We start from the raw sequence: 25,059 nt of genomic DNA on the forward strand, positions 1-25,059 counted from the left end.
TCTATATCTATATCCATATATATGTCTATATCTATATCTCCTGTCTGTATATCATCTATCTATCCATATATATGTCTATATCTCTATCTTCTGTGTCTATCTATCTATATCTAATCTATATCTATATCTATCTATCTATCTATCTCTATATAGCTATCATCTATATCTATCTATATCCAAATATATGCCTATATCTATCTATATATGTGTCTGTCTATCTATCTAATCTATCTATCTAGCTAGCTATCTATCTATATCTAGCTATCTATCATCTATATCTATCTATATCCATATATATGTCTATATCCATGTATGTGTCTGTCTGTCTGTCTGTCTGTCTGTCTATCTATCTATCTATCTATCTATCTATCTATCTATCTATATCTCTATATCTCTATCTATCTATCTTTATATCTATATCCATATATATCTCTATCTATCTATCTATCTATCTATCTATCTATCTATCTATCTATCTATCTATCTATCTATCATCTATTTCTATATATATCCATATATACATCTATAGATCCATATAAATTTAAATTCTTTAAAAAAATTAATTTTTTTAAAAAGGCAGGTGAAACTGAGATAAGAAATTAAAATCAAATTGCAAGACTCTTGGAAAGGGGACAGGTCTCTTTGGAAGGGCCTGCTCTAAAAGAAGTGGATTACTTCAATGTCAACCACTCATTCACTGTCAGAGCCAGCTCAATTAATCCAGCAATCTGTTTTGGAGCTGCAGGCAGAGAGTTTCATAATACAAGGCATCAGTTAATCCTACTTTGCCTGATAAGAGGTTTAAAGCGAAGAAAGATGTATGCATTTTGTTCTTGATCCCTTTAGGACTGTGCTTCTCAACCTTGGATATTTGAATCCAGAAGGGTGGACTTCAACTCCCAGAATTCCCCAGCCAGCATGAGAAACACACACACACACACAGAGGGAGAGAGAGAGACAGACAGACAGACAGACACACACACACACACATAGACAGAAAAACACTCTCTCTCTCTCTCTCTCTCTCTCCACCCGGCCCTCGTTTCAACTGGCTCTGGTTCCGGGCCGGAAGCATTTCGAAACGGACATTCCCAATTTCAAAGATGGCCGCTGCCGGATCAGCAACGGCCTCGCTTTGCAAGACGCCGAAAGGGCGGGCGCCCGCAGTTTCTTAAAAAGAGCCTGCGGCCATTTTGAGTAAGGGCAAAACACACTTCCCCCCTCTTTTTTTATTTTTTTCCCTTGTGAAGGATGCTTAAGGGAAATTAAGTCTCTTTATTTTCTCACAACCGTTTTGCGGGTTTGGGAATGCGGTTGCCAGGACTAACAGAACACCTGCAAAAAAAAAAAAAAAAAAATGGGGGGGCGTGCAAAATCGAAAGAGTTCTGCCCAGGCCAAGGGGGTTAGACTAGAAGACCTCTAAGGTCCCTTCTGTTTCTATCTCTATTCAGTTTTGTGAAAGGAATTGTGGGCTAGAAAGTTTCTGCTCAAGGAGGAACTAGATCTGTTGGGGAAATTGAAGTCCACTGTCCTGGATGGGGAATTCTGGGAGTTGAAATCCAGGCATGCTTGCTGGGGAATTCTGGGAATTGAAGTCCAACACATGCTGAATGGGGAATTCTGGGAGTTGAAGTCCATACATGTTGGCTGGGGAATGCTGGGAGCCGAAGTCCATGCATGCTGACTGGGGGATTCTGGGAGTTGAAGTCCTCCCCTCTTAAAGCATGGCTGGCTGAGGAATTCTGGGAGTTGAAGTCCAGGCATGATAGATGTAGGATTTGGAAAGCTAAACGCTTATGCATGCTTATGGGGGAATTCTGGGAGTTGAGATTCAGGCATGCTAGCTAGTCAAAGTCCAGGCATGTTGGTGGGAAATTCTGGGAGTCAAACTTCACATATGCTGGAGGGGGAATTCTGGGAGTCAAAGTCCCAAAAAAACCTAATGCATGCGTGTCTGGGGAATTCTGGGAACTGAATTGAAGCCCACGGCTCTTGAAAGTCGCCCAGATCGAAAGACACTGATATGACGCTAAAATATGAGCCAGTCTTTTCACACTAGGGACTAGCGCAGTGGTTCTCAACCTGTGGGTCAGGACCCCATTTGGGGTCGAACGACCATTTCACGGGAGTCGCCAAACAATGCAGTCTGCCATTTTTTCCCCCCTTTTCCTTAGCTGTGCTACTCCCTTTTATTCTATTGGCTTTTGAAAGCCAATCGAAGAGACTCTCTTGAATAGACTCTAATTCTATTGGCTTTCAAAAGCCAATAGGAATGGTCCAGGCTGTCTCTGCCCTGCTGAGCCCGCCAAAAGTCCCATTCTGCAAACGGTGCTGCACCAGTTGAGTAGTCCTCGACTTACGACCGGTTGAGTAGTCCTCGACTTATGACCGGTTGGGAGTCGCGGCATTAAAAAGGTTGAGAACCTCTGGACTAGTGTTTTAAGAAAGCTGGTGTGCCTTCTAACATCCAAACCCTATAAAAGAGGCAAACCCTTTGATAAGCTTTCTTAAAATGCGGCTGCTCTCGAAACTTTAGACTTTTAAGAAAATGTGTGAAGAGGAGTCGGAAAAGCGGCTACACGTGTTCTTCTGCCGTATGGTTCCCCCCCCCCCTCTTTCTTCCTCCAACTTCGGTAAACTTTTTCAACCAAGTCGAAGTAATTACATAGAGATGCCTCCAGAGGGCAGCACATGCTTCCCGAGGACGGGCGCCTCTGCAGAGAGAGACGTCAATCAAAGTGAAGAGCACTTCAAGATGCCTTCCAACTCTTATTATTCTGCTAGAGTCTCCTGCTTGAGCAGGGGGTTGGACTAGATGACCTCCAGGGTCCCTCCCAACTCTTATTATTCTGTAAGGGTCTCCTGCTTAAGCAGGGGGTGGACTAGATGACCTTCAAAGTGCCTTCCAGCTCTGTTATTCTGTAAGGGTCTCCTGCTTGAGCAGAGAGTTGGACTAGAAGATCTCCAGGGTCCCTTCCAACTCTTATTATTCTGCTAGAGTCTCCTGCTTGAGCAGGGGGTTGGACTAGATGACCTCCAGGGTCCCTCCCAACTCTTATTATTCTGTAAGGGTCTCCTGCTTAAGCAGGGGGTGGACTAGATGACCTTCAAAGTGCCTTCCAGCTCTGTTACTCTGTAAGGGTCTCCTGCTTGAGCAGAGAGTTGGACTAGAAGACCTCCAGGGTCCCTTCCAACTCTTATTATTCTGCAAGAGTCTCCTGCTTAAGCAGGGGGTGGACTAGATGACCTCCAAAGTGACTTCCAGCTCTGTTATTCTGTCAGGGTCTCCTGCTTGAGCAAGGGGCTGGACTAGATGACCTCCAAGGTCCCTTCCAGCTCTTATTATTCTGTAAGGGTCTCCTGCTTGAGCAGGGGGCTGGACTAGATGACCTCCAGGGTCCCTTCCAGTTCTCTCATTCTGTTGAGGAGAGAAGGAAGAAATGCGGAGCTTACAGCCTGAACCTTTAAGTTCTGGAGACTTCAGTGACCCAGAATGCCATATGTTGACTGGGGAATTCTGGGTGACAAAGTCCAGTCAGCTCACTGTTGCCACGGTTACGAAACCCCGTTCTTTACCCATGGGAGGGGTTGCGCTGTGGGGTGGAGATGGGGCGGGCGCAAAGGAACAAATCACACCATCGATGTGGTGAGGCGGGTGTGTAGATGACATTGTGGGGTCCCCGGTGCGCTACCTGAGCTTGCTGGCTTCCTTGCAGACGTCGTGTTCCCGATGATGTTACCTAGCAGGGTCATGAAACGTCTGCAAGAAACTAACGGAACGCATAGAGGACTAAGGACCCCATATAGACCTTTTCCTCCTCCTCCTCCTCCTCCTCCTCCTCCTCCTCCTCCTCCTCCTCCTCCTCCTCCTCCTCCTCCTCCTCCTCCTCCTCCTCCCTTCTAGCCCTGATGATGTTCCCAAGTTGGGTCATGAAACATCTGCAAGGAAACTACCCAGCTCAGAGTCCTCCCTCCCTCCCTCCCTCCCTCCCCCCTCCCTCCCTCCCTCCCCCCCCTTTCTTCCTTCTCGTCCTCCTCCTCCTCCCTTCTAGCACTGATGTCGTTCCCTAGTTGGGTCACGAAACGTCTGCAAGGAAACCACCCAGCTCAGAGTCCTCCCTCCCTCCCTCCCTTCCTTCCTTCTCGTCCTCCTCCTCCTCCCTTCTAGCACTGATGTCGTTCCCTAGTTGGGTCACGAAACGTCTGCAAGGAAACCACCCAGCTCAGAGAGCACCAAAGACTCCACTTTCCTTCCTTCCTTCCTTCCTTCCTTCCTTCCTTCCTTCCTTCCTTCCTTCCTTCCTTCCTTCCTTCCTTCCTTCCTCCTCCTCCTCCTCCTCCCTTCTAGCACTGATGACATTCCGTAGTCGGGTCGTGAAAGGTCTGCAAGGAAACCACCCAGATCAGAGAGCACCAAGGACCCCATTGTCATGTTCCTCCTCCTCCTCCTCCTCCTCCTCCTCCTCTTCCTCCTCCTCCTCCTCCTCCTCCTCCTCCTCCCTTCTAGCTCTGGTGATGTTCCCTAGTTGGGTCATGAAACGTCTGCAAGGAAACCACCCAGCTCAGAGAGCACCAAAGACTCCACTTTCCTTCCTTCCTTCCTTCCTTCCTTCCTTCCTTCCTTCCTTCCTTCCTTCCTTCCTTCCTTCCTTCCTTCCTTCCTTCCTTCCTTCCTTCCTTCCTTCCTTCTAGCACTGATGACGTTCCCTAGTTGGATCGTGAAACGTCTGCAAGGAAACCACCCAGATCAGAGAACACCAAGGATCCCACAGTCCTTCCTTCCTTCCTTCCTTCCTTCCTTCCTTCCTTCCTTCCTTCCTTCCTTCCTCCCTCCCTCCCTCCCTCCCTCCCTCCCTCCCTTCCTTCCTTCCTCCTCCTCCTCCTCCTCCTCCTTCCTTCTAGCACTGATGATGTTCCTAAGTTGGGTCATGAAACGTCTGCAAGGAAACCACCCAGATCAGAGAGCACCAAGGACCCCATTGTCATGTTCTTCCTCCTCCTCCTCCTCCTCCTCCTCCTCCTCCTCCTCCTCCTCCTCCTCCTCCTCCTCCTCCTCCTCCTCCTCCTCCTCCTCCCTTCTAGCACTGATGACGTTCCCTAGTTGGATCATGAAACGTCTGCAAGGAAACCACCCAGATCAGAGAACACCAAGGACCCCACAGTCCTTCCTTCCTTCCTTCCTTCCTTCCTTCCTTCCTTCCTTCCTTCCTTCCTCCCTCCCTCCCTCCCTCCCTCCCTCCCTCCCTCCCTCCCTTCCTCCTCCTCCTCCTTCTCCTCCTCACAATCCACCCTCCCTTCTAGCTCTGATGACATTCCCTAGTTGGGTCACGAGACGTCTGCCAGGAAACCACCCAGCTCAGAGAGCACCAAGGACTCCCCCCCCCCCAGTTTACCTCTGAGCTACAACGATTTCCTCCCCCCCCAAAATAAAATTTCATAATGATCACAATCATCGCTGCCTTCTGTAAGGAGAACAGGCTGTGGATTTGACGACCTGAGAGGAATGGTTTAGCTGGATTATTTTGTTTTGCAAACTGTTTATATTCCTTTCGGTTCGCAACATCGGAGAGGCTTTTCCTTGCCGGAAATAATCTCAATGAACAACCGATGAAAGAAATCAACTTTCCAAGTGAAAAGCACAATGGCAACACACAAGCTCAGTGTTTTGTTTTTACACAGCAATATTTACTAGCCTTTTCTATAGCAACAAAGATATCTAATCAGCAAAACACAAGTTCCCAGTTTCTTTTTTTTCTCCACCTCAAGCACAAAGTCCAGCAGTGGTTTCCAAGTGAAAAGCACAATTGCAACACACAAGCTTAATGTTTTGTTTTTACGTAGTAATATTAACTAGCCTTTACTGTAGCAACAAACTTATCTAATCAGCAAAACACAAATTCCCAGTTTCTTTTTTTTCCCCACCTCAAGCACAAAGTCCAGCAGTGGTTTCCAAGTGAAAAGCACAATTGCAACAACACACAAACTCAATGTTTTGTTTTTACACAGTAATATATAGTGGCCTGTTCTGACAGCCACAAATTTATCTAATCAGCAAAAGACAAATTCCAAGTTTCTTTTTTTATTTTCCATCTCAAGCACAAAGTCCAGCAGTGGTTTCCAAGTGAAAAGCACATTTGCCACAACACACAAACTCAATGTTTTATTTTTACAGAGTAATATATAGTCGCCTTTTCTATAGCAACAAACTTATCTAATCAGCAAAACACGAATTCCAAGTTTCTTTTTTTATTTTCCATCTCAAGCACAAAGTCCAGCAGTGGCTTCCAAGTTAAAAGCACAATGGCAACAACACAGAATCTCGATGTTTTGTTTTTACATAGTACTATATAGTGGTCTTTTCTATAGTAACAAACTTATCTAATCAGCAAAACATAAATTCCAAGTTTCTTTTTTTATTTTCCATCTCAAGCACAAAGTCCAGAAGTGGTTTCCAAGTGAAAAGCACAATAGCAACAACACACAAACTCAGTGTTTTGTTTTTACACAGTAATATATAGTAGCCTTTTCTACAGCAACAAACTTACCTAATCAGCAAAACACAAGTTTCTTTTTTTTTTCCACCTCATGCACAAAGTCCAGCAGAGGTTTCCAAGTTAAAAGCAAAATTACTTCTATTTTTTTCCCCCCTTTAATTAACCGCCTTTCCTAATTCCATCAGCTTTTGCAACCAGTCCTGCAGGGAGGGAACTAAAATATCTTTTTTTTTTGTCTGCTGCTAGTCCTCAACTTATACAGTTAATTAGTGACCGTTTGAAGTTACAACCGCAGTGAAAAAACAAACAGCCCAGGACAGTTGTTCCACACTTACGACCGTGGCAAGCGTCCCCACAATTGCGTGCTCAAAATTCGGACGCTTGGCAACTGACTAGTACTTATGACAGCTTGGCCTTTTGCAATGCTTTGCTGATGCGCTTCCCGGCCAGCATCGTTTTAGTTGTGAGTTCTTTCCTTTGTGAGGACTTTCCTTCAAATAATGGACGTCCCGTTTCATGAAAAGGAGGGGGGACACACATGATAGCAGCCTTCCAATCTTTGAGGGGCTGCCCCCCAAGAAGAAGGGGAGGTTCCATCTATTCTCCAAAGCACCTGCAAGGCAGGAGAAGAAGCAAAGGATGGACACTCATCAAGGAGAGAAGCAGCCTGGAACTAAGGAGGAATTTCCTGAGAGTGAGAACAATTAACCAGCGGAACGGCTTGCCACCAGAAGCTGTGGGTGCTCAATCACTGGAGGTTTTTAAGAAGAGACTGGACAGCCATTTCTCTGGAATGTTACTATAGAGTCTCCTGCTTGAGCAGCGGGTTGGACTAGATGACCTCCAGGGTCCCTTTCAACTCTGTCATTCCCTGATTCTGTAAGGGTCTCCTGCTTGAGCAGGGGGTTGGACTAGATGACCTCTGAGGTCCCTTCCAACTGTGTTATTCTGCTATTCGGTGGTGGTGGAGGAGGAGGAGGAGAAGGAGGAGGAGGAAAAGGAGAAAGGTTTCCCACCTGAGCACGGGGATGGACTAGATGACCTCCAGGGTCCCTCCCAACCCTGTTATTCTGCTATTTGGTGGAGGAGGAGGAGGAGGAGAGAAAGGTTTCCGCCTGAGCACGGGGATGGACTAGGTGACCTCCAGGGTCCCTTCCAACCCTGTTATTCTGTAAGGGTCTCCTGTTTGAGCAAGGGGGCTGGACTAGATGACTCCAGGGTCGCTTCCAACCCTGTCATTCTGCTATTCGGTGGAGGAGGAGGAGGGGGGGAGGAGGAGGAGAGAAAGGTTTCCCGCCTGAGCACGGGGATGGGCTACTAGGCCTATACGGTATCAGTAGAAATCTTCAGATCTTTAAGGTAATTCTTCATTCCTTCCTCCACGAGATGGATGTGTGACTGATATCGACTTGATAATCAGTTATAAAAGTGCCGCCATGCGAGTGGACTAACGCGCACACCCCACCTTTCGCAGTCAGCAGCATGTCCAATGCTCGGCGATTCTGTACCACGACCTCCCTGTTCCTTATTGAGTTGTGTAAACACCTGTCTGGTGTGGTGAAACACTTCCTGTGTCCAGTCACCTCGTTGTATAATAGAGGGATAATTCAAGCCAACTCCTCTAGCTGGAATTGACGCATTCGCCAGGGCCATTCAGTGCAGGATGGTATTCAATGTGCCCTTCGCGCTCAAGGAAACGCACACACGCTGTTCCAAACAGTCGGCAATCGGGAGAAAAGCAGAGTGGTCGCCAAGCGAAAGAGGGAAGGCGTTCCCGAAAAAGGGAGAAACTTCCCCCCCCCCGCTTTTCCCAACCAAGAGGAAGGAGACACTCGCTCCGACTCGTTTTCAAGCATTTATTTCCATTTTTTTAAAAAAGAAAGAAAACGGAAAAACAAAAAAACGAAGCTGCCCTTAACCAATACGTGTTCCCGTTGCATTCGAACCCCTTTCCCTAACGTCTCTCTTCTCTGCCTGCTGCAGGAGTTGCCGTTCCGCCTGGCTGGGTTTGGAGTTCGAATTCTCCTCCAAGTCCATTTGAGTCCCTTTCCTAAACTTCTACGTGCTGCAGCGTTTCCCTTTTCCACCTGGGTTCGGAGTTTGAATTCTCCTTCAAATTCATTTGATTCCCTTCCCTAACTCCTCTCTTCTTCAGGCTGCAGTATTTCCCTTTTTGCCTGGGTTTGGAATTTGAATTCTCCTTCAAATTTTTTTCATTCCCTTCCCTAACGTCTGCGTGCTGCAGCGTTTTCCCTTCCTGCCTGGGTTCGGAATTCGAATTCTCCTCCAAATTCATTTGATTCCTTTCCCTAACTTATCTCTTCTGCATCCTGCAGTATTTCCCTTTCTGCCTGGATTCGGAGTTCGAATCCTCCTTCAAACTCATTTGATTCCCTTCCCTAACTTTTGCAAGCTGCAGCATTTCCCTTCCTGCCTGGGTTCAGAGTTCGAATTCCCTTTCAAATTCATTTGATTTCCTTCCCTAACTTCTCTCTTCTGCCTGCTGCAGTAGTTCCCATTCCGCGCGGGTTCGGAGTTCGAATCCTCCTTCAAATTAATTTGATTCCTTTCCCTAACTTCTGCCTGCTGCAGCGTTTCCCTTTCTGCCTGGGTCCAGAGTTCGAATGCTACCCCAAATGCGAATACGTGCCGCCGTTTAGGAAAACCCGAATCAGGTCCAAGCTGGAAACAAAAAAACAAACAAACAAACAAACAAACAAAACCCCCTGGAGAATCATCCAATCATTTTCTGCAGAAATGATTTTCTAGCAGTCTAGTCCAGTCTAGCATATTCTATTATAGTATATTCTGTTCTGTTCTATTCTGTTCTACTCTATTCTACTCTATTCTATTCTATTCTATTCTATTCTATTCTATTTTAGTATATTCTATTATAGTATATTCTGTTCTGTTCTATTCTAGTCTAGTACAGTCTAGTATATTCTATTCTGTTCTGTTCTGTTCTGTTCTAGTCTAGTCTAGTCTAGTCTATTCTGTTCTGTTCTGTTCTATTCTAGTCCAGTCTAGTATATTCTATTCTGTTCGGTTCTAGTCTAGTTTAGTCTAGTCTAGTCCAGTCTAGTATATTCTATTATAGTATATTCTATTCTGTTCTGTTCTGTTCTATTCTACTCTACTGCATCCAGTGTTGGTCACCACGATGTAAAAAAGATGTTGAGACTCTAGAAAGAGTACAGAGAAGAGCAACAAAGATGATCAGGGGACTGGAGGCTAAAACATATAAGGAACGGTTGCTAGAATTGGGTATGTCTAGTTTAAGGAAGAGAAGGACAAGGGGGGACAGGATAGCAGTGTTCCAGTATCTCAAGGGCTGCCCCAAAGAAGAGGGAGTCAAGCTATTCTCCAAAGCACCTGAAGGCAGGACAAGGAGCAGCGGATGGAAACTAAGCAAGGAGAGAAGCAACCTAGAACTAAGGAGAAACTTCCTGACAGTGAGAACAATTAACCAGTGGAACAGAAGCGGTGAATGCGCCAACACTGGAAGCTTTCAAGAGACTGGACATTTGTCTCAAATGGTATAGGGTTTCCTGCCTGAGCAGGGGGTTGGACTAGATGACCTCCAAGGTCCCTTCCAACTTTACTACTACTACTATTATTATTATTAAATCCTGTCCCCTGGTTCAAAAGGATGTAGGTTTTCTTCTAATGGCAAGGTCTGTGTCTGGGCACTTTGCTTCCACAGTTCTCTGAGCCTCTGGGGTAGAGAAGATAAGATGATGAGACTACCTCCCCCCTTTTCTAAACAGAGGCCTTTGAGCCTGTCGGGTGGGCGACCAAACAATCATTCGAAGGGGGAGATGCCTATGTAAGGTGGAACAAGGCTGTGGGTAGTGCTTGGGGCCAGGGCAGGCGGGTCTCCTGACAGAGTTTGCCTAGGAGGGTCTTTAATTCTCTATTCTGTCTCTCTCCCTCTCCCCCCCGCCAAGGAACTGGGGTGTCCTGGCGTGTGTAGGTCTTGTTTAATGCCCAACGCTTGGAGGACATGTGTGATTACCTGCGACACAAAATGTGTGCCCCTGTCCATGTCTAAAACAGTTGGGACTCCAAACCTGGGCACAAGTTCTTTTAGTAGGTGCCTTGCGGTCTCCAGGGCCGTGGCATGGCGGCAGGGGTATGCCTCCACCCAGGGGTGAGCTGGTCTCTGCAGACTAGCAGGTATTGGTACCCATTGTTCCTAGGGAGCTGAATGGAATCTAGCTGGAGCTTTTCAAAGGGGCGTTGAGCCCATGGTCTTCCCCCTGCGTGCCTTGCCTTTCTGGAGGAAGCATTGTTTGCTATTCTATTCTTTTCTATTCTACAATGTTATTTCTATTCTATTAATTCTATATTCTGTTCTGTTCTATTCCCTCTGCTGTATTGTAAAGGTCTCCTGCTTGAGCAGGGGGTTGGACTAGATGACCTCTGAGGTCCCTTCCAACTATTCCCTTCTGTTCCATTCTATTCTATTCTACAATGTTATTTGTATTCTATTAATTCAATATTCTATTCTATTCACTCTGCTGTATTGCTTGAGCAGAAGATTGGACTAGATGACTAGATTTTTGCCTTGCAGGGGGTAGGTCAGAAAAAGACATCTTGACCACATGCCTGATGGGAGGAGCAATGGGACCAAAAGCCATCACTAACGACACTCAGTTGAGAGAGCACCCACTGACAGCCTCACACTGTAATATTGTTGATTGGGGGGCCAGCACAAACACAAAAGACAGCAGAATGTACATATTCCACTGTAACTCAAGCAGCTACTTGCTTCACACTGACCGGATGCCACACGCCGAAGGTCTCCAGCTGCCCCAACCTCACTAACACTGAACTGGCCTGCAACAGCACCAGGGCCATCACTTTTTCATACGGCTATGTCAGGGGTAGGCAATCTTGGCTCTTTTATGACTGGTGGACTTCAGCTCCCAGAATTCCTGAGCCAGCCTGGCTCAGCTTGGAAACCTCTCCCTTCCCCCTCAGCATGGCTGGCTCAGGAATTCTGGGAGTTGAAGTCCACCAGTCATAAAAGAGCCAAGGTTGCCTACCACTGGTCTAGACTCTGGGCCTAGGGTAGGGTATTCACTCTGCTGTATTGTAAGGGTCTCCTGCTTGAGCAGGGGGTTGGACTAGATGACCTTGGGACTGCTGTATAAAAAGGGGAGGTGTGGGCGGTGCTGGTTGCTGAAGACAAGCATTTGCAAAGTGCTTCTTGGAATCCTGGTCTGTTCCTGGTCTGTTCGTCTTGCTTGTGACTACTCTTCTGTTTGCATCATGTTTCCTGTGGACTACTTCCTTCCTTTGCACTTGAGTTTTGCTGTTTGTGTTTTGGACTATTTGACAGGTTTGTCACCCACATTAAAAGGGGTTTGTTTTGTTTTAAAGTCTCCAGCCTCTTGTATCAGCAGGACGGCAATAGCCTGGGATAGAACAAAGCTAGCTTGTTTGTGACTCTGTGAGTGTGGCCCCAGTTGTTTGTGCCTGATGCTGAAGAACCACTCATTTCTATAGGAATCTTGGGGAGATACCTCCTTAGTTCCACAGCTCCTTTCCCCCCATTTCCTAGATAGAGCATCTTATTTTTTTTTCAGATAAAGAAGTTGGAAGCTGCCTTGCAGGAGGCAAAACAACAAGACTCCAAAGCAGACAAGAGACAAAATAGGGAAGAAACTTTACGTAGATCCAAACGAATTGCAGCTGCACACCAAAAAGTGCGGTTGAAAGAATCACTAGAGAGGTGCCAGGCAGAGCTGCGTGTACTTACCAAAAGTGAGACCCTCTGCTTGTAAACTCGCATGAAGATCAGACCGTATATCTGGAGAAAGGCAGACTAGACTGCCTTAATTATTGGAGTGTTGTGAAGATTGATGTAGTACATCTGCCCGATGTTAAACTTACATTATCCCCTGTTCTTTATGTTACTTAGTCCTCTTAACTGTGTCCTGTGACACTGGCGGCCTTTTTTTTGTTACAAACCCATCCCTGCATAGGTATGTGATAGCTTTAAAAACAGAAATAATGGTTTTCATCATCACTTCTAATCTCCTTACATCTAATTTCAGTGAGTCTGCTTTATTTTGTGAGAAAGAAGCAAGAGATTTGATATTTCTTGGAAAACATCTCTGTCAAATAGTCCAAAACACAAACAGCAAAACTCAAGTGCAAAGGAAGGAAGTAGTCCACAGGAAACATGATGCAAACAGAAGAGTAGTCACAAGCAAGACAAACAGACCAGGAACAGACCAGGATTCCAAGAAGCACTTTGCAAATGCAACCAGCACCGCCCACACCTCCCCTTTTTATACAGCAGTCCCAAGGTCATCTAGTCCAACCCCCTGCTCAAGCAGGAGACCCTTACAATACAGCAGAGTGAATACCCTACCCTAGGCCTAGAGTCTAGACCAGTGGTAGGCAACCTTGGCTCTTTTATGACTGGTGGACTTCAACTCCCAGAATTCCTGAGCCAGCCATGCTGAGGGGGAAGGGAGAGGTTTCCAAGCTGAGCCAGGCTGGCTCAGGAATTCTGGGAGCTGAAGTCCACCAGTCATAAAAGAGCCAAGGTTGCCTATTCCTGGTATAGGGTGCCATGCTAGCACAGGATTTGGTCTTGATTTGAAAGCTGCCAGGTACATTAGCAATTCACTTGCTAAGCTTAATTTATTCTTGCACTTGGCCCTGTTTTCCTACAGAATGGCTTGACTATCGAACAATGCTGGAGCCTCCAAACTTCTGCTAGGCCCATTGCTGATGATTTCACCCGAATACTAGAAGCAAGTAAAATGGTAACTTCAGCTGAGGGAGGAAGAGCTTGCTAAAGAAAACTAGATTTTCTTTACTTTTGGATGTTGCTGACCGAGGTAGTCCTTGAGTTTACGACAGAGGTCGGGAGTGGGATGCAGTAATAAAGTGAAATGTCGGGTGGCCACATCAGACAGTACTGGTTGTCAAGTGGGTAGAAGCAGGAATGGGAAGGGTTGTGGGGATGTCGTTGGGAAGGCCAATCAAGGTTATGGGCAAGCAATGCTGGCAGGCAGGCATGTGCTCTCTCTGGGATCTTGCTCTCTGTAGTGGAACTTCTAGGGAGACAAAGCAGTTGGAGCGACTTGTGAATCGAGTCACTTGTGACATTGCAATTGCAAACTGGATGCCTGAGTGACTGGAGAGGCTGTGATGGCATCCACCATTTTGTGGACCAGTGGCAAATCCCTTCCGCTCAGCGCTCCTGTAATTTTAAATGATCACTGAATGAGTGGTCCTAGCCTGTGTGTTCTTTCTGGCTCCTCTTCTCCGCGAGCTTGCCCTTTATAACCAAGGTTTTGTTTTGTTTTGTGTTGGCTCCTGTACTTGACTCTTCTTTGCTCTCTCAGGAATTGGAGATGCTGCATTGGGACCTGCAGAATTCTAGAGGGCTGTACCAGTCAGAAGAAGGAGCATGTCACAGCACAAGTGCTGGGAAACTCCACAAAGGCCCTCAATAAGGCCTTGTCAGGCAGCATAGCCAATGAGTGCCTTTCCTACCGTCCGTGAGTCGGCTCCAGCAACAGGAAAGCTTGAAAAGTGGATTGTGACCTAGTGGCTTAAACAAGATCAGCCTCAAGTACCTTTGCATCCAATCTAATGTATCTTTGTTATTCTATATTGGTTATGAAACCTAGATTTACGTTACATCCGTTTTATTTGTGTGAAAGAAAATGCTACACACAGTCTGCAGAACCACATGTGTTCTGTCTACGTTAAACACCTCTTAAATGTGTTATTTCCAATTCTGAAATGTTATTGAGTTGCGTAGACAGGATCTCCTATACAATTGAGGCTAATAGGAGTTCCTTCTAGGAATTCAGCGTGGGGGGGGGGAAATCTTGCCAAATATATTGACAATTGATACCTTCTTTTTTAGCATTCAAGGTGGTCAATAATGTCACCCAAGCTAAACTCCTAATTCAAATGTCGGAAAAACTAATAGCTGGAAGAATGAAGCCTGGCCTCTTTCATATCTCCCAAAGATTTATCTCCCTTAACTTGGGAGTAAATGGTCCTCATAACCCTAATGTCAACATTAGGCAATATTGTATGCTGCCAAAGCTTTTATAGCAGACAGCTTTTACCCAGTTTTGGTGTGCATGTAGTTCCATGCAGCTATTCAGGTCTTAGGATGTTTCTCAGGGCGACTGTCTTAACTTTTGATCTGATTCGCATGGGTTTTTGTGGACTCGTGTTTCATAACTGTCAGGGTTTGAAACTGAAAATCAAAGTTTAGGAAACAAAATAACCATGTTTTAGGGAAAAAAATGTCCAAAATTTTCTAAAATTCGTTTGTGGGGTGGAAACTTGGTAAATCCATAGGTAAGGCACGAAACTTGCAAAAAATATCCAGGTAACCAAAATTGAGCATGGAATGTTAATTGAAATTGAATTTTGATATATTGGCATTACATTTCTACAATTATTTTTCTACAATTTTATAAAAATAACTTTTTATTTTCTTCAGAAGGGACCTCGGAGGTCATTTAGTCCAACCCCCTGCTCAGGCAGGAGACCCTACGCAGGATCATAGAATGACACCGTTGGAAGGGACCTCGGAGGTCATTTAGTCCAACCCCCTGTTCAAACAGGAGACCCATACAGAATTTCAGAATCACAGAGTTGGAAGTGTGAGATGTAAAAAACCCCAAATTTTGATGGTCACAATACGAAGACATATCTGGTTAACAAAACAAAGTTTTATTGGAGAATAACATAAAAAAGAATAAAAAGAGAAGAGACTAAAAGAGGTTTGCACTCAGCACGCTGGCCTGGTTTCACGTTTTTGCATTTTATACCCCTACAATGCATGTCACATCTAAGCAGCTCTTTCATCTTTATAGATGTACTTTGAAGTTGTACTTTGTTAACCTGCTGTTATTTTGTTTATTTGTAATTCTCACCTTGGGTCCAAATCCCCCTCTTTGATAGTAGGATTCTTACTCAAAGTGGAAGTTCCTGTGTCCGGAGGATTTTTAGGCAGGAAATAGTAAACATTTGGTCATAATTAATTATCTTTGCTGATTACCGTTTGTAGCCATTTTTACATGGGCAGGAAACCGTAAACATTCCTGCTTCATATATTGGCATTGCATTGTTCCATTTGCGTTACAGTGTTACATTTGTACTAAAAAGACAGTTTCGTATATTGGCATTACATTTCTACAATTATTTTTTCTACCATTTTATAAAAGAATAACTTATTTCCTTCAGAAGGGACCTCAGAGGTCATTTAGTCCAACCCCCTGCTCAGGCAGGAGACCCTTAAAGAATTGCGGAATCACACGATTGGAAGGGACCTTAGAGATCATCTAGTCCAACCCCCTGCTCAAGGAGGAGACCCTATAGAATTGCTCAAGATTCGGTTCCTCTGATTAGATCCATTTTATCCCAACCAGATGAGGCCGTCAGTTCCCACTAAGCACTGGTCTATACACATCAAAATTCAGATTTACCTGAATTTCTCCATCTACATTTTGCGGAGTCGTTTTCCTGTCCGTCACAGTTTGGACATATTATTCACTGGATTTACAAGCTTTGTAAAGAGAAGGCACAGACTTGGACTAGATCAGCGGTTCTCAACGTTTGTGTGACGGCGACCCCCGTCACACAAACGTTTTGCGCATGGGCGGCCCCCCTATGCGCGACGCACATGCGTGGCGTCGCCCCTCACGCGGCGCGCATGCGCGGCGGCCCCCACGCGCGGGGCCGCCCCCATGTGCGGTGCGCGTGTGCGCGCCGCAAAAAAATGGCGGGTCGCCGCCTTTGGCGACCCCAGAAAAATGGTCGATCAACCCCAAATGGGGTCGCGACCCATAGGTTGAGAACCGCTGGACTAGATGACCTCCAAGACTTGGACTAGATGACCTTCCCTTAAAGAATTGCGGAATCACATGATTGGAAGGGACCTTAGAGATCATCTAGTCCCACCCCCTGCTTAGGCACGAGACCCTTACAGAATTGTAGAATCACACGATTGGAAGGGACCTTGGAGATCATCTACTCCAACCCCCTGCCCAAAGAGGAGACCCTATAGAATTGCTCAAGATCCCGTTCCTCTGATTTGATTCATTTGATTCCTTTCCCTAACTTCTACCTGTTGCAGCATTTCCCTTTCTGCCTGGGTCCGGAGTTCGAATGCTACCCCAAATGTGAATACGTGCCGCCGTTTAGGAAAACCCGAATCGGAAACAACAAAACAAAACAAAACAAAAAAAAACCTGGAGAATCATCCAATCATTTTTTGCAGAAATGATTTTTTTTTTTTTTTTGCTTTCTCGGATCGGAGATCTGGAAGCCGAGCCTTTCCGAATCAATCTCTTAAAACTTGATCACAATTATGATCACCTTTCTGGAGGGTCGCCGCCTCAGTTTCCGCCGTCTGGACCGATCCTAGGAAGGAAGGAAGGAAAGGATCGGGTCCGGTCAGGCCTGGTTCCCCGACAGGCAGCCCGCGGGCACATCCAGACCACCCCCCTCCCTCTTTCTGCTTCCGGGCTGCTCCATGCTCAGGTTTGCACATTTGCAAAGGGTGCAGTTGTGGCATTCCCGGACAACAAAGGGATCCCCTTGTACATCCTCTGCAGATGAAGAAGGAGAATCTGCTCACTTCCGTTTTTTTGCATTCTAGTATTCTAGTATATTCTAGCACAGTATATTCTATTCTGTTCTGTTCTATTCTATTCTATTCTATTCTATTCTATTCTATTCTATTCTATTCTATTCTATTCTATTCTATTCTATTCTATTCTAGTACAGTCTAGTCTATTCTGTTCGGTTCTAGTCTAGTCTAGTCTAATCTAGTCCAGTCTAGTATATTCTATTATAGTATATTCTGTTCTGTCTGTTCTATATTACAGAATCATGGAATAAAAGTGGGAAGGGAACTTGGAGGTCATCTAGTCCAACCCCCTGCTGAAGCAGGAGACCCTTAGAGAATCATGGAATAACAGTGGGAAGGGACCTTGGAGGTCATCTAGTCCAACCCCCTGCTGAAGCAGGAGACCCTTGCAGAATCATGGAATAACACAGCTGGAAGGGACCTTGGAGGTCATCTAGTCCCACCCCCTGCTTAAGCAGGAGACCCTTAGAGAATCATGGAATAACAGTAGGAAGGGATCTTGGAGGTCATCTAGTCCCACCCCCTGCTTAAGCAGGAGACCCTTAGAGAATCATGGAATAACAGTGGGAAGGGATCTTGGAGGTCATCTAGTCCAACCTCCTGCTGAAGCAGGAGACCCTTACAGAATCATGGAATAACAGTAGGAAGGGACCTTGGAGGTCATCTAGTCCAACCCCCTGCTCAAGCAAGAAACTCATACAGAATCATAGATTTGGAAGGGACCTTGGGAGGTCATCCAGTCCAGCCCCCGTGCTCAAGCAAGGCACTCATACAGAATCACAGATTTGGAAAGGGACCTTGGGAGGTCATCCAGTCCAGCCCCCGTGCTCAAGCAAGAAAGCCTCTACCATCTTTCCAGCCTATTTCAAGAGTGGATAAGGTTCCTGTTCAGGAGGAACCAAAGTTTGGGAGATAACCTTCTAAGTGGGTCTCTCCTCTTCAAAAGACACGGCAAAGGTAGGACCTCAGCTGAGATGGGGGTCTCCTCCACCTAACAAATGGTTCAAACCCCTGCCGCCCCTCCCATCACACCACCTTCTTGTTCTCCTTCTTCTCTTCCACCTCCTCTTCCTGGTTCAATGGGGACCAAAGCTCGGGAGATACCAGTTTTAATTGGGACTCTCGTCTCCGACACATGTAACGCATGGACTACCTCAAGTGAGATGGGGTCTCCTCCACCCAGCCAATGGCTCAACCCTTCTTCTAGGTTTGGAGGTCATCCCCGGAAGTCCTGGACACCATACCACCTTCTTACCTCTTCCTCGTCCTCATCCTTCTTCTCCTCTTCTACCTCCTCCTCTTCCTCTATTCCCTCCACGGCGTCACAGGTGACAAAAGCCAGCGGGGGCTTCTCCCCAAGGAAATAGTTGCCTGTGCATTCTCTGACCACCTACAGTGGAGAAGAAACAAGCTGAGAATCCAGCCATCTTCCAGGTTGGCACGGAGACCGCCATTTTGTTTCCCCACCACCACCACAGGACGGATCTGGGATCAACCTCTGGCGTTGTCCTTCCAGGGCACCCTTAGACAAGCTAAGCCGATTCAACCTCTCCATGCACCCTTTGGGTGTCGAGGGGTGAATTGTTGAAGGATTCAAGTGTCGGATCCCTTCCCCGTCCCCTGGATCTGGGTCAAAGAGTTGACCTGAAGAACCACGAGGAAGACCGTCCCACAAGACAAGGGTAGAAGGGAAAGAGGCAGCCTTAACTACGATCTTTTCTCCACCCAGTGGAGATGGAGATCCAGTTTTATCTATGCCAAGAAGATCCTAACGATGTTCCATAGCCGATGGGGGGATTCAAACATCGGAACAACCGGTTCTCTGCATGGACATCCGGAAGTGGCATCCATGCACTTCCGGTGGGCCCTTCTAGGACTGGGAGGCTTCCTCCAGGCCTCTGAAGCCTAGAACCGGACTTCCGGAAGTGGCATCCATGTACTTCCGGCGGGCCCGTCTAGGCCTGGGAGGCTTCCTCCAAGCCTCCGAGGCCAAGAATGGACTTCCAGAAGTGGCATCCATGCCCTTCCGGCGGGCCCTTCTATGCCTCGGAGGCTTCCTAAAGGCTTCCACGGCCCAGAATGGACTTCCGGAAGTGGCATCCATGTACTTCTGGCCGGCCCTTCTAGGCCTGGGAGGCTTCCTCCAGGCCTCCGAGGCCTAGAACGGACCTCCAGAAGTGGCATCCTTGCACTTGCGGCGGGCCCTTCTAGGCCTGGGAGGCTTCCTCCAGGCCTCTGAGTCCTAGAACAGACTTCCGGAAGTGGTATCCATGCACTTGCAGCTGGCCCTTCTAGGCCTGGGAGGCTTCCTCCAGGCCCCCGAGGCGTAGAACGGACTTCCGGAAGTGGCATCCACGCACTTCCAGCAGGCCCTTCTAGGCCTGGGAGGTTTCCTAAAGGCTTTCGAGGCCCAGAACCGACTTCCGGAAGTGGTCTTCCTTCAATCCCCGTGGAGATGGTGATCCGCTTTCACTTCTGCCAAGAAGATCCCACAGAAGTCCCATAGCCCTGTCTCCATCTACAACAGATTACCAACGTAGCTTGGCTTCGATCACTCACCCCGTCTTCTTTAAGCCACATTCAGCCAAGGAACGTTCTCCTTCTACTAGACACGCTTAGCTTAGGAGATCCGGTTTTATGTCTGCCAAGAAGATCCTACAGATGTGCCATAGCCCCAGTGGTGGGATTCAGCCGGTGTCGCACCGATTCGGGAGAACCGGTAACTAAATTTACCTGAATTTGGACAACCGGCTGGCTTCTGGAAGTCCAGTTTAGGCCTCGGAGGCTTCCCAGACCAAGAACGGCCCACCGGAAGTGCATGGAAACCACTTCTGGAAGTCTGTTCTAGGCCTCGGAGGCTTGGAGGAGGCCTCCCAGGCCTAGAACGGCCCACCGGAAGTGCATGGATGCCACTTCCGGAAGTCTGTTCTAGGCATTGGAGGCCTGGAGGAGGCCTCCCAGGTCTAGAACAGCCCACCGGAAGTGCATGGAAACTACTTCTGGAAGTCTGTTCTAGGCCTCAGAGGCCTGGAGGTTGCCTCTCAGGCCTAGAACGGCCCACTGGAAGTGCATGAATGCCACTTCCGGAAGTCTGTTCTAGGCATTGGAGGCCTGGAGGAGGCCTCCCAGGCCTAGAACGGTCCACCGGAAGTGCATGGATGCCACTTCCGGAAGTCTGTTCTAGGCCTCAGAGGCCCAGGTCTGCATCACATAATAGAACTGGTTGTTCAGGTATTTGAATCCCACCACTGTCTCCATGTACACTTTAGAAGAACGGGAAACATCTGCCGAAGGGTCCAATGTTGGTTCCCTTCTCCATCCCTGGATCTGGGTCAAAGGGTTGACGTGAAGAACCAAGGAAGAACGTCCCCCAAGAAGTCCCCTAGACCTGTCTCCACCTACACCAGACCTCCCAATCCTGCTTGGTGTTCGTCACTCACCCCGTCTTCTTTGAAGTCACATTCCTCCAAGGCACGGCCTTCCTCCACAGGGCACACCGTCTCTTTGATGGTGAACTTCAACTCTTGGGTACCTTCAGAATTGGGATCCTGAAAGAAGACATGGCCAAGTAGAGCAGTTACTTTGAAGGCCACCTGGACCTTCTCCCTGTTTTACATTGGGATCATTTCTGAACCACTCTTGATGGAGACACCTGAATGTGGCTCCAGAGAAGGACCTGTGAAGGTTCCAGATGCGCTTCCTACCAGGCCCATCATCCTGACTGACCATGGATGTTCAAGATCTCCATTCTAGGAGACAAGGGTTGGTGGATTCCTGAAAGGAAGCACTCTACCAATCTCGTTCTTCTAGAATGGAGATCTTCCAGTAAGGGATGTGTCTACTCTACATGCCATAAGGGATGGGTCTACTCTACATATTATAAAGGGTGGATGTAGTCTACATATTATAAAGGATGGATCTAGTCTACATATTATAAAGGATGGATCTATATATTATAAAGGATGGTTCTACTCTACATATAAAGGATGGGTAAACTCTACATATAAAGGATGAGTCTAGTCTACATATTATAAGGGATGGGTCTACTCTACATATTATAAAGGATGGATCTAGTCTACATATTATAAAGGATGGATCTAGTCTACATATCATAAAGGATGGGTCTACTCTACATTTTATAAAGGATGGGTCTACTCTACATATTATAAAGGATGGATCTAGTCCACATTTTATAAGGGATGGGTCTACTCTAATTATAAAGGATGGATCTAGTCTACATATTAATATTATAAAGGATGGGTCTACTCTACACATTATAAAGGATGGTTCTACTCTACATATAAAGGATGGGTAAACTCTACATATAAAGGATGGGTCTTCTCTACATACTATAAAGGATGGGTCTACTCTACATTTTATAAAGAATGGGTCTAGTCTACATATTATAAAGGATGGATCTAGTCTACATATTATAAAGGATGGGTCTAGTCTACATATTATAAAGGATGGGTCTAGTCTACTTATTATAAAGGATGGGTCCTCTACATATTATAAAGGATGGGTCTACTCTACATATTATAAAGCAGTGGTTCTCAACCTGTGGGTCGGGACCCCATTTGGGGTTGAACGACCATTTCATGGGGGTCGCCAAACAACGCAGTCCGCCATTTTTTTCCCCTTTTCCTTAGCTGTGCTACTTCCTTTTATTCTATTGGCTTTTGAAAGCCAATAGAATAGACTCTCTTGAATAGAGTCTCATTCTATTGGCTTTCCAAAGCCAATAGGAATTGTCCAGGCTGTCTCTGTCCTGCTGAGCCCGCCAAAAGTCCCATTCTGCAAAGGGTGCTGCACCAGTTGAGTAGTCCTCGATTTACGACTGGTTTAGTCCTCCACTTACGACTGGTTGGGGGTCGCGGCATTAAAAAGGTTGAGAACCACTGTTATAAAGGATGGATCAATCTACATATTATAAAGGATGGATCTAGTCTACATATTAATATTATAAAGGATGGATCTAGTCTACATATTATAAAGGATGGGTCTACTCTACACATTATAAAGGATGGGTCTAGTCTACATATTATAAAGGATGGGTCTACTCTAAATTTTATAAAGGATGGTTCTACTCTACATATTATAAAGGATGGATCTACTCTACATATTATAAAGGATGGGTCTACTCTACATCCAATAAAGGATGAGTCTACTCTACATCCCATAAGGGTTCCAGATGTTCTTCATACCAGGCCCATCATCTTGACTGACCATAGACCAGTGGTTCTCAACTTCTGTGTCGGGACCCCATTTGGGGTCGAACGACCATTTCACGGGGGTCGCCAAACAACGCAGTCCGCCATTTTTTCCCCCTTTTCCTTAGCTGTGCTCCTCCCTTTTATTCTATCGGCTTTTGAAAGCCAATAGAAGAGACTCTCTTGAACAGAGTCTAATTCTATTGGCTTTCCAAAGCCAATAGGAATTGTCCAGGCTGTCTCTGCCCTGCTGAGCCCGCCAAAAGTCCCATTCTGCAAACGGTGCTGCACCGGTTGAGTAGTCCTCGACTTACGCCGGTTGAGTAGTCCTCGACTTACGACCGGTTGGGGGGTCACGGCATTAAAAAAGTTGAGAACCACTGCCATAGATGAAGGCGGATTCAGATCTCCAACGCTTGGAGAACAGGGTGGGCGGAGAAGGAGGAGGAGGAGGAGGAGGAGGAGGAGGAGGAGGAGGAGGAGGAGGAGGAGAAGGAGCTCCCTAGAAATCTCAGGGATGGGTCTACTCTACAAAGACTCAACTCCAGGATGGACCTGAAGTGAAGAGTACGTACCCATTCAGGTTGAGGGACAGCTTCCAGCAACTGGTAGAGCAAGTCTTCCCCGGCTTTGTTGTTGTAGTTGGCCACGCCAAGCTCCAGAGCTTTCTGATAGGTCAGTGGCTTGTGCGACGGTTCGCCACGTCCAGAGGCTGACAGAGCCCCAAGCACCAGTAAGGTCTTCCAGAAGTAGCCTTCCATCCTTGGTTCTTCTGCTATGCAGGTCCACAGCAGATTGGTTCCCGGGACCAGGAGGTCTCCTTTTTATGCCCGGATACTCCGGTCATCTGCTCGGTGGCAGGTGACCGGGGTTTTTCCTCCCCAACCGAATTCTCCAAGGTTCTTCCTGCAAAACAAGGGCTCCGTCCTTCAGATGGAGGACAGATAAGCCAGGACTTTGAGACTCATTTATGGTGCTCATTGACATTCTTCTGGCACCTCTCCAGATCAGGGTTCCTCAACGTTGGCAATGGCCCAGTGTCTCAGGCTGTGGGGGACTGTATTGTATGGATGAGAAGTGAAAGTTGTTGTTGTTGTTGTTGTTGTTGTTGTTGTCATTCTTCTTCTTCTTCTTCTTCTTCTTCTTCTTCTTCTTCTTCTTCTTCTTCTTCTTCTTCTTCTTCTTCTTCTTCTTCTTCTTCTTCTTCTTCTCCTCCTCCTCCTCCTTTTTCTCCTTGTTCTTCCTCTTTCTCCTCCTCTTCTCCTTCTCATTCTTTTCTTCTCTTCCTCCTCTCCTTCTCCCCCTCTCCCTCTTCCTCCCCTCCTCCTTCTCCTCCTTCTCCTCCTGCTACTCTTCCTCTTTTTCTCCTTCTCTTCCTCCTCCTCCTTCTTTTCTTCTACTTTTCCTCCTCTCCTCCTCCTCCCCTCCTCTTCTCCTCTTTCTCCTCCTCCTCTTCCTCTCCTCATCCTCCTCTTCTTTTTCTCCTTCTCGTTCTTCTTTTCTTCTCCTCCTCCTCCTCCTCCTCATTCTCCTCCTCTCCTCTTCCTCTTTTTCTCCTTCTCTTCCTCCTCTTCCTCTTTTTCTCCTTCTCGTTCTTCTTTTCTTCTCCTCCTCCTCCTCATTCTCCTTCTCTTCCTCTTTTTCTCTTTCTCGTTCCTCTTCTCTTTCTCATTCTCCTTCTCCTCTCCTCCCCTCCTCTTCCTTTTTTTCTCCTTCTCATTCTTCTTCTCCTCCTCCTCCTTCTCTTCTTCTCGTTCTTTCTCCTCCTCCTCCTCCTCCTCCTCCCTTCCTCCTCCTCTTCCTCTTTTTCTCCTCTTCCTCCTTTTTCTCTTCCTTCTCCTCCTCCACTTCCTCTTCTTCTCCTACTTTTCCCCATCTCTCCGCATCCTCTTTTTCTCCTCCTCCTCCTTTTCTCTTCCTCCTCCTCTCCCCCTCTCCTCCTCCTCTTTCTCCTCCCCTTCTCTTCCTCCTCCTCCCTCTTTTTCTCCTTCTCGTCCTCCTCCTTCTCCTCTTCCTCCTTCTACTTTTCCTCCTCTTCCTCTTCTTCTCCTCATTCTTCTCCTCCTTCTCTTCCTCTTTTTCTCCTTCTCGTTCTCTTTCTCCTCCTCCTTTTCCTTCTCTCCTCCTTCCCTCCTCTTTTCTCCTCTTCCTCCTTTTTCTCCTCCTCCTCCTCTTTCTCCTCCTCCTCCTCTTTTTCTCCTCTGTTCTTCTCTTCTCCTCCTCCTTCTCTTCCTCCTCTTCCTCTTTTTCTCCTTCTCGTTCTTCTTTTCTTCTCCTCCTCCTCCTCATTCTCCTTCTCTTCCTCTTTTTCTCCTTCTCGTTCCTCTTCTCTTTCTCATTCTCCTTCTCCTCTCCTCCCCTCCTCTTCCTTTTTTTCTCCTTCTCATTCTTCTTCTCCTCCTCCTCCTTCTCTTCTTCTCGTTCTTTCTCCTCCTCCTCCTCCTCCTCCTCCCTTCCTCCTCCTCTTCCTCTTTTTCTGCTCTTCCTCCTTTTTCTCTTCCTTCTCCTCCTCCACTTCCTCTTCTTCTCCTACTTTTCCCCATCTCTCCGCATCCTCTTTTTCTCCTCCTCCTCCTTTTCTCTTCCTCCTCCTCTCCCCCTCTCCTCCTCCTCTTTCTCCTCCCCTTCTCTTCCTCCTCCTCCCTCTTTTTCTCCTTCTCGTCCTCCTCCTTCTCTTCTCTTCCTCCTTCTACTTTTCCTCCTCTTCTTCTC

At 46.8% G+C, this 25,059-nt stretch overlaps 1 protein-coding gene across 1 annotated transcript; it reads right to left on the minus strand.

Moving 5' to 3' along the window:
- Window positions 1–15,195: 15,195 nt before the first annotated feature.
- On the minus strand, window positions 15,196–23,173 carry LOC120319700 (cathelicidin-related peptide Oh-Cath-like). Its single transcript, XM_039368806.1, has 4 exons — window positions 22,923–23,173; window positions 20,578–20,685; window positions 18,393–18,527; window positions 15,196–16,908 (listed from the first exon to the last, which is right to left on the minus strand). The coding sequence occupies exons 1-4, from the start codon at window positions 23,106–23,108 to the stop codon at window positions 16,837–16,839; spliced, it is 501 nt and encodes a 166-aa protein (XP_039224740.1). The 5' UTR covers window positions 23,109–23,173; the 3' UTR covers window positions 15,196–16,836.
- Window positions 23,174–25,059: the final 1,886 nt, after the last annotated feature.

The sequence above is a fragment of the Crotalus tigris genome, unplaced genomic scaffold, assembly GCF_016545835.1.
Source record: "Crotalus tigris isolate CLP2741 ecotype Arizona unplaced genomic scaffold, ASM1654583v1 scf7180000020932.1150333, whole genome shotgun sequence".
Classification (NCBI taxonomy): Eukaryota; Metazoa; Chordata; class Lepidosauria; order Squamata; family Viperidae; genus Crotalus; species Crotalus tigris.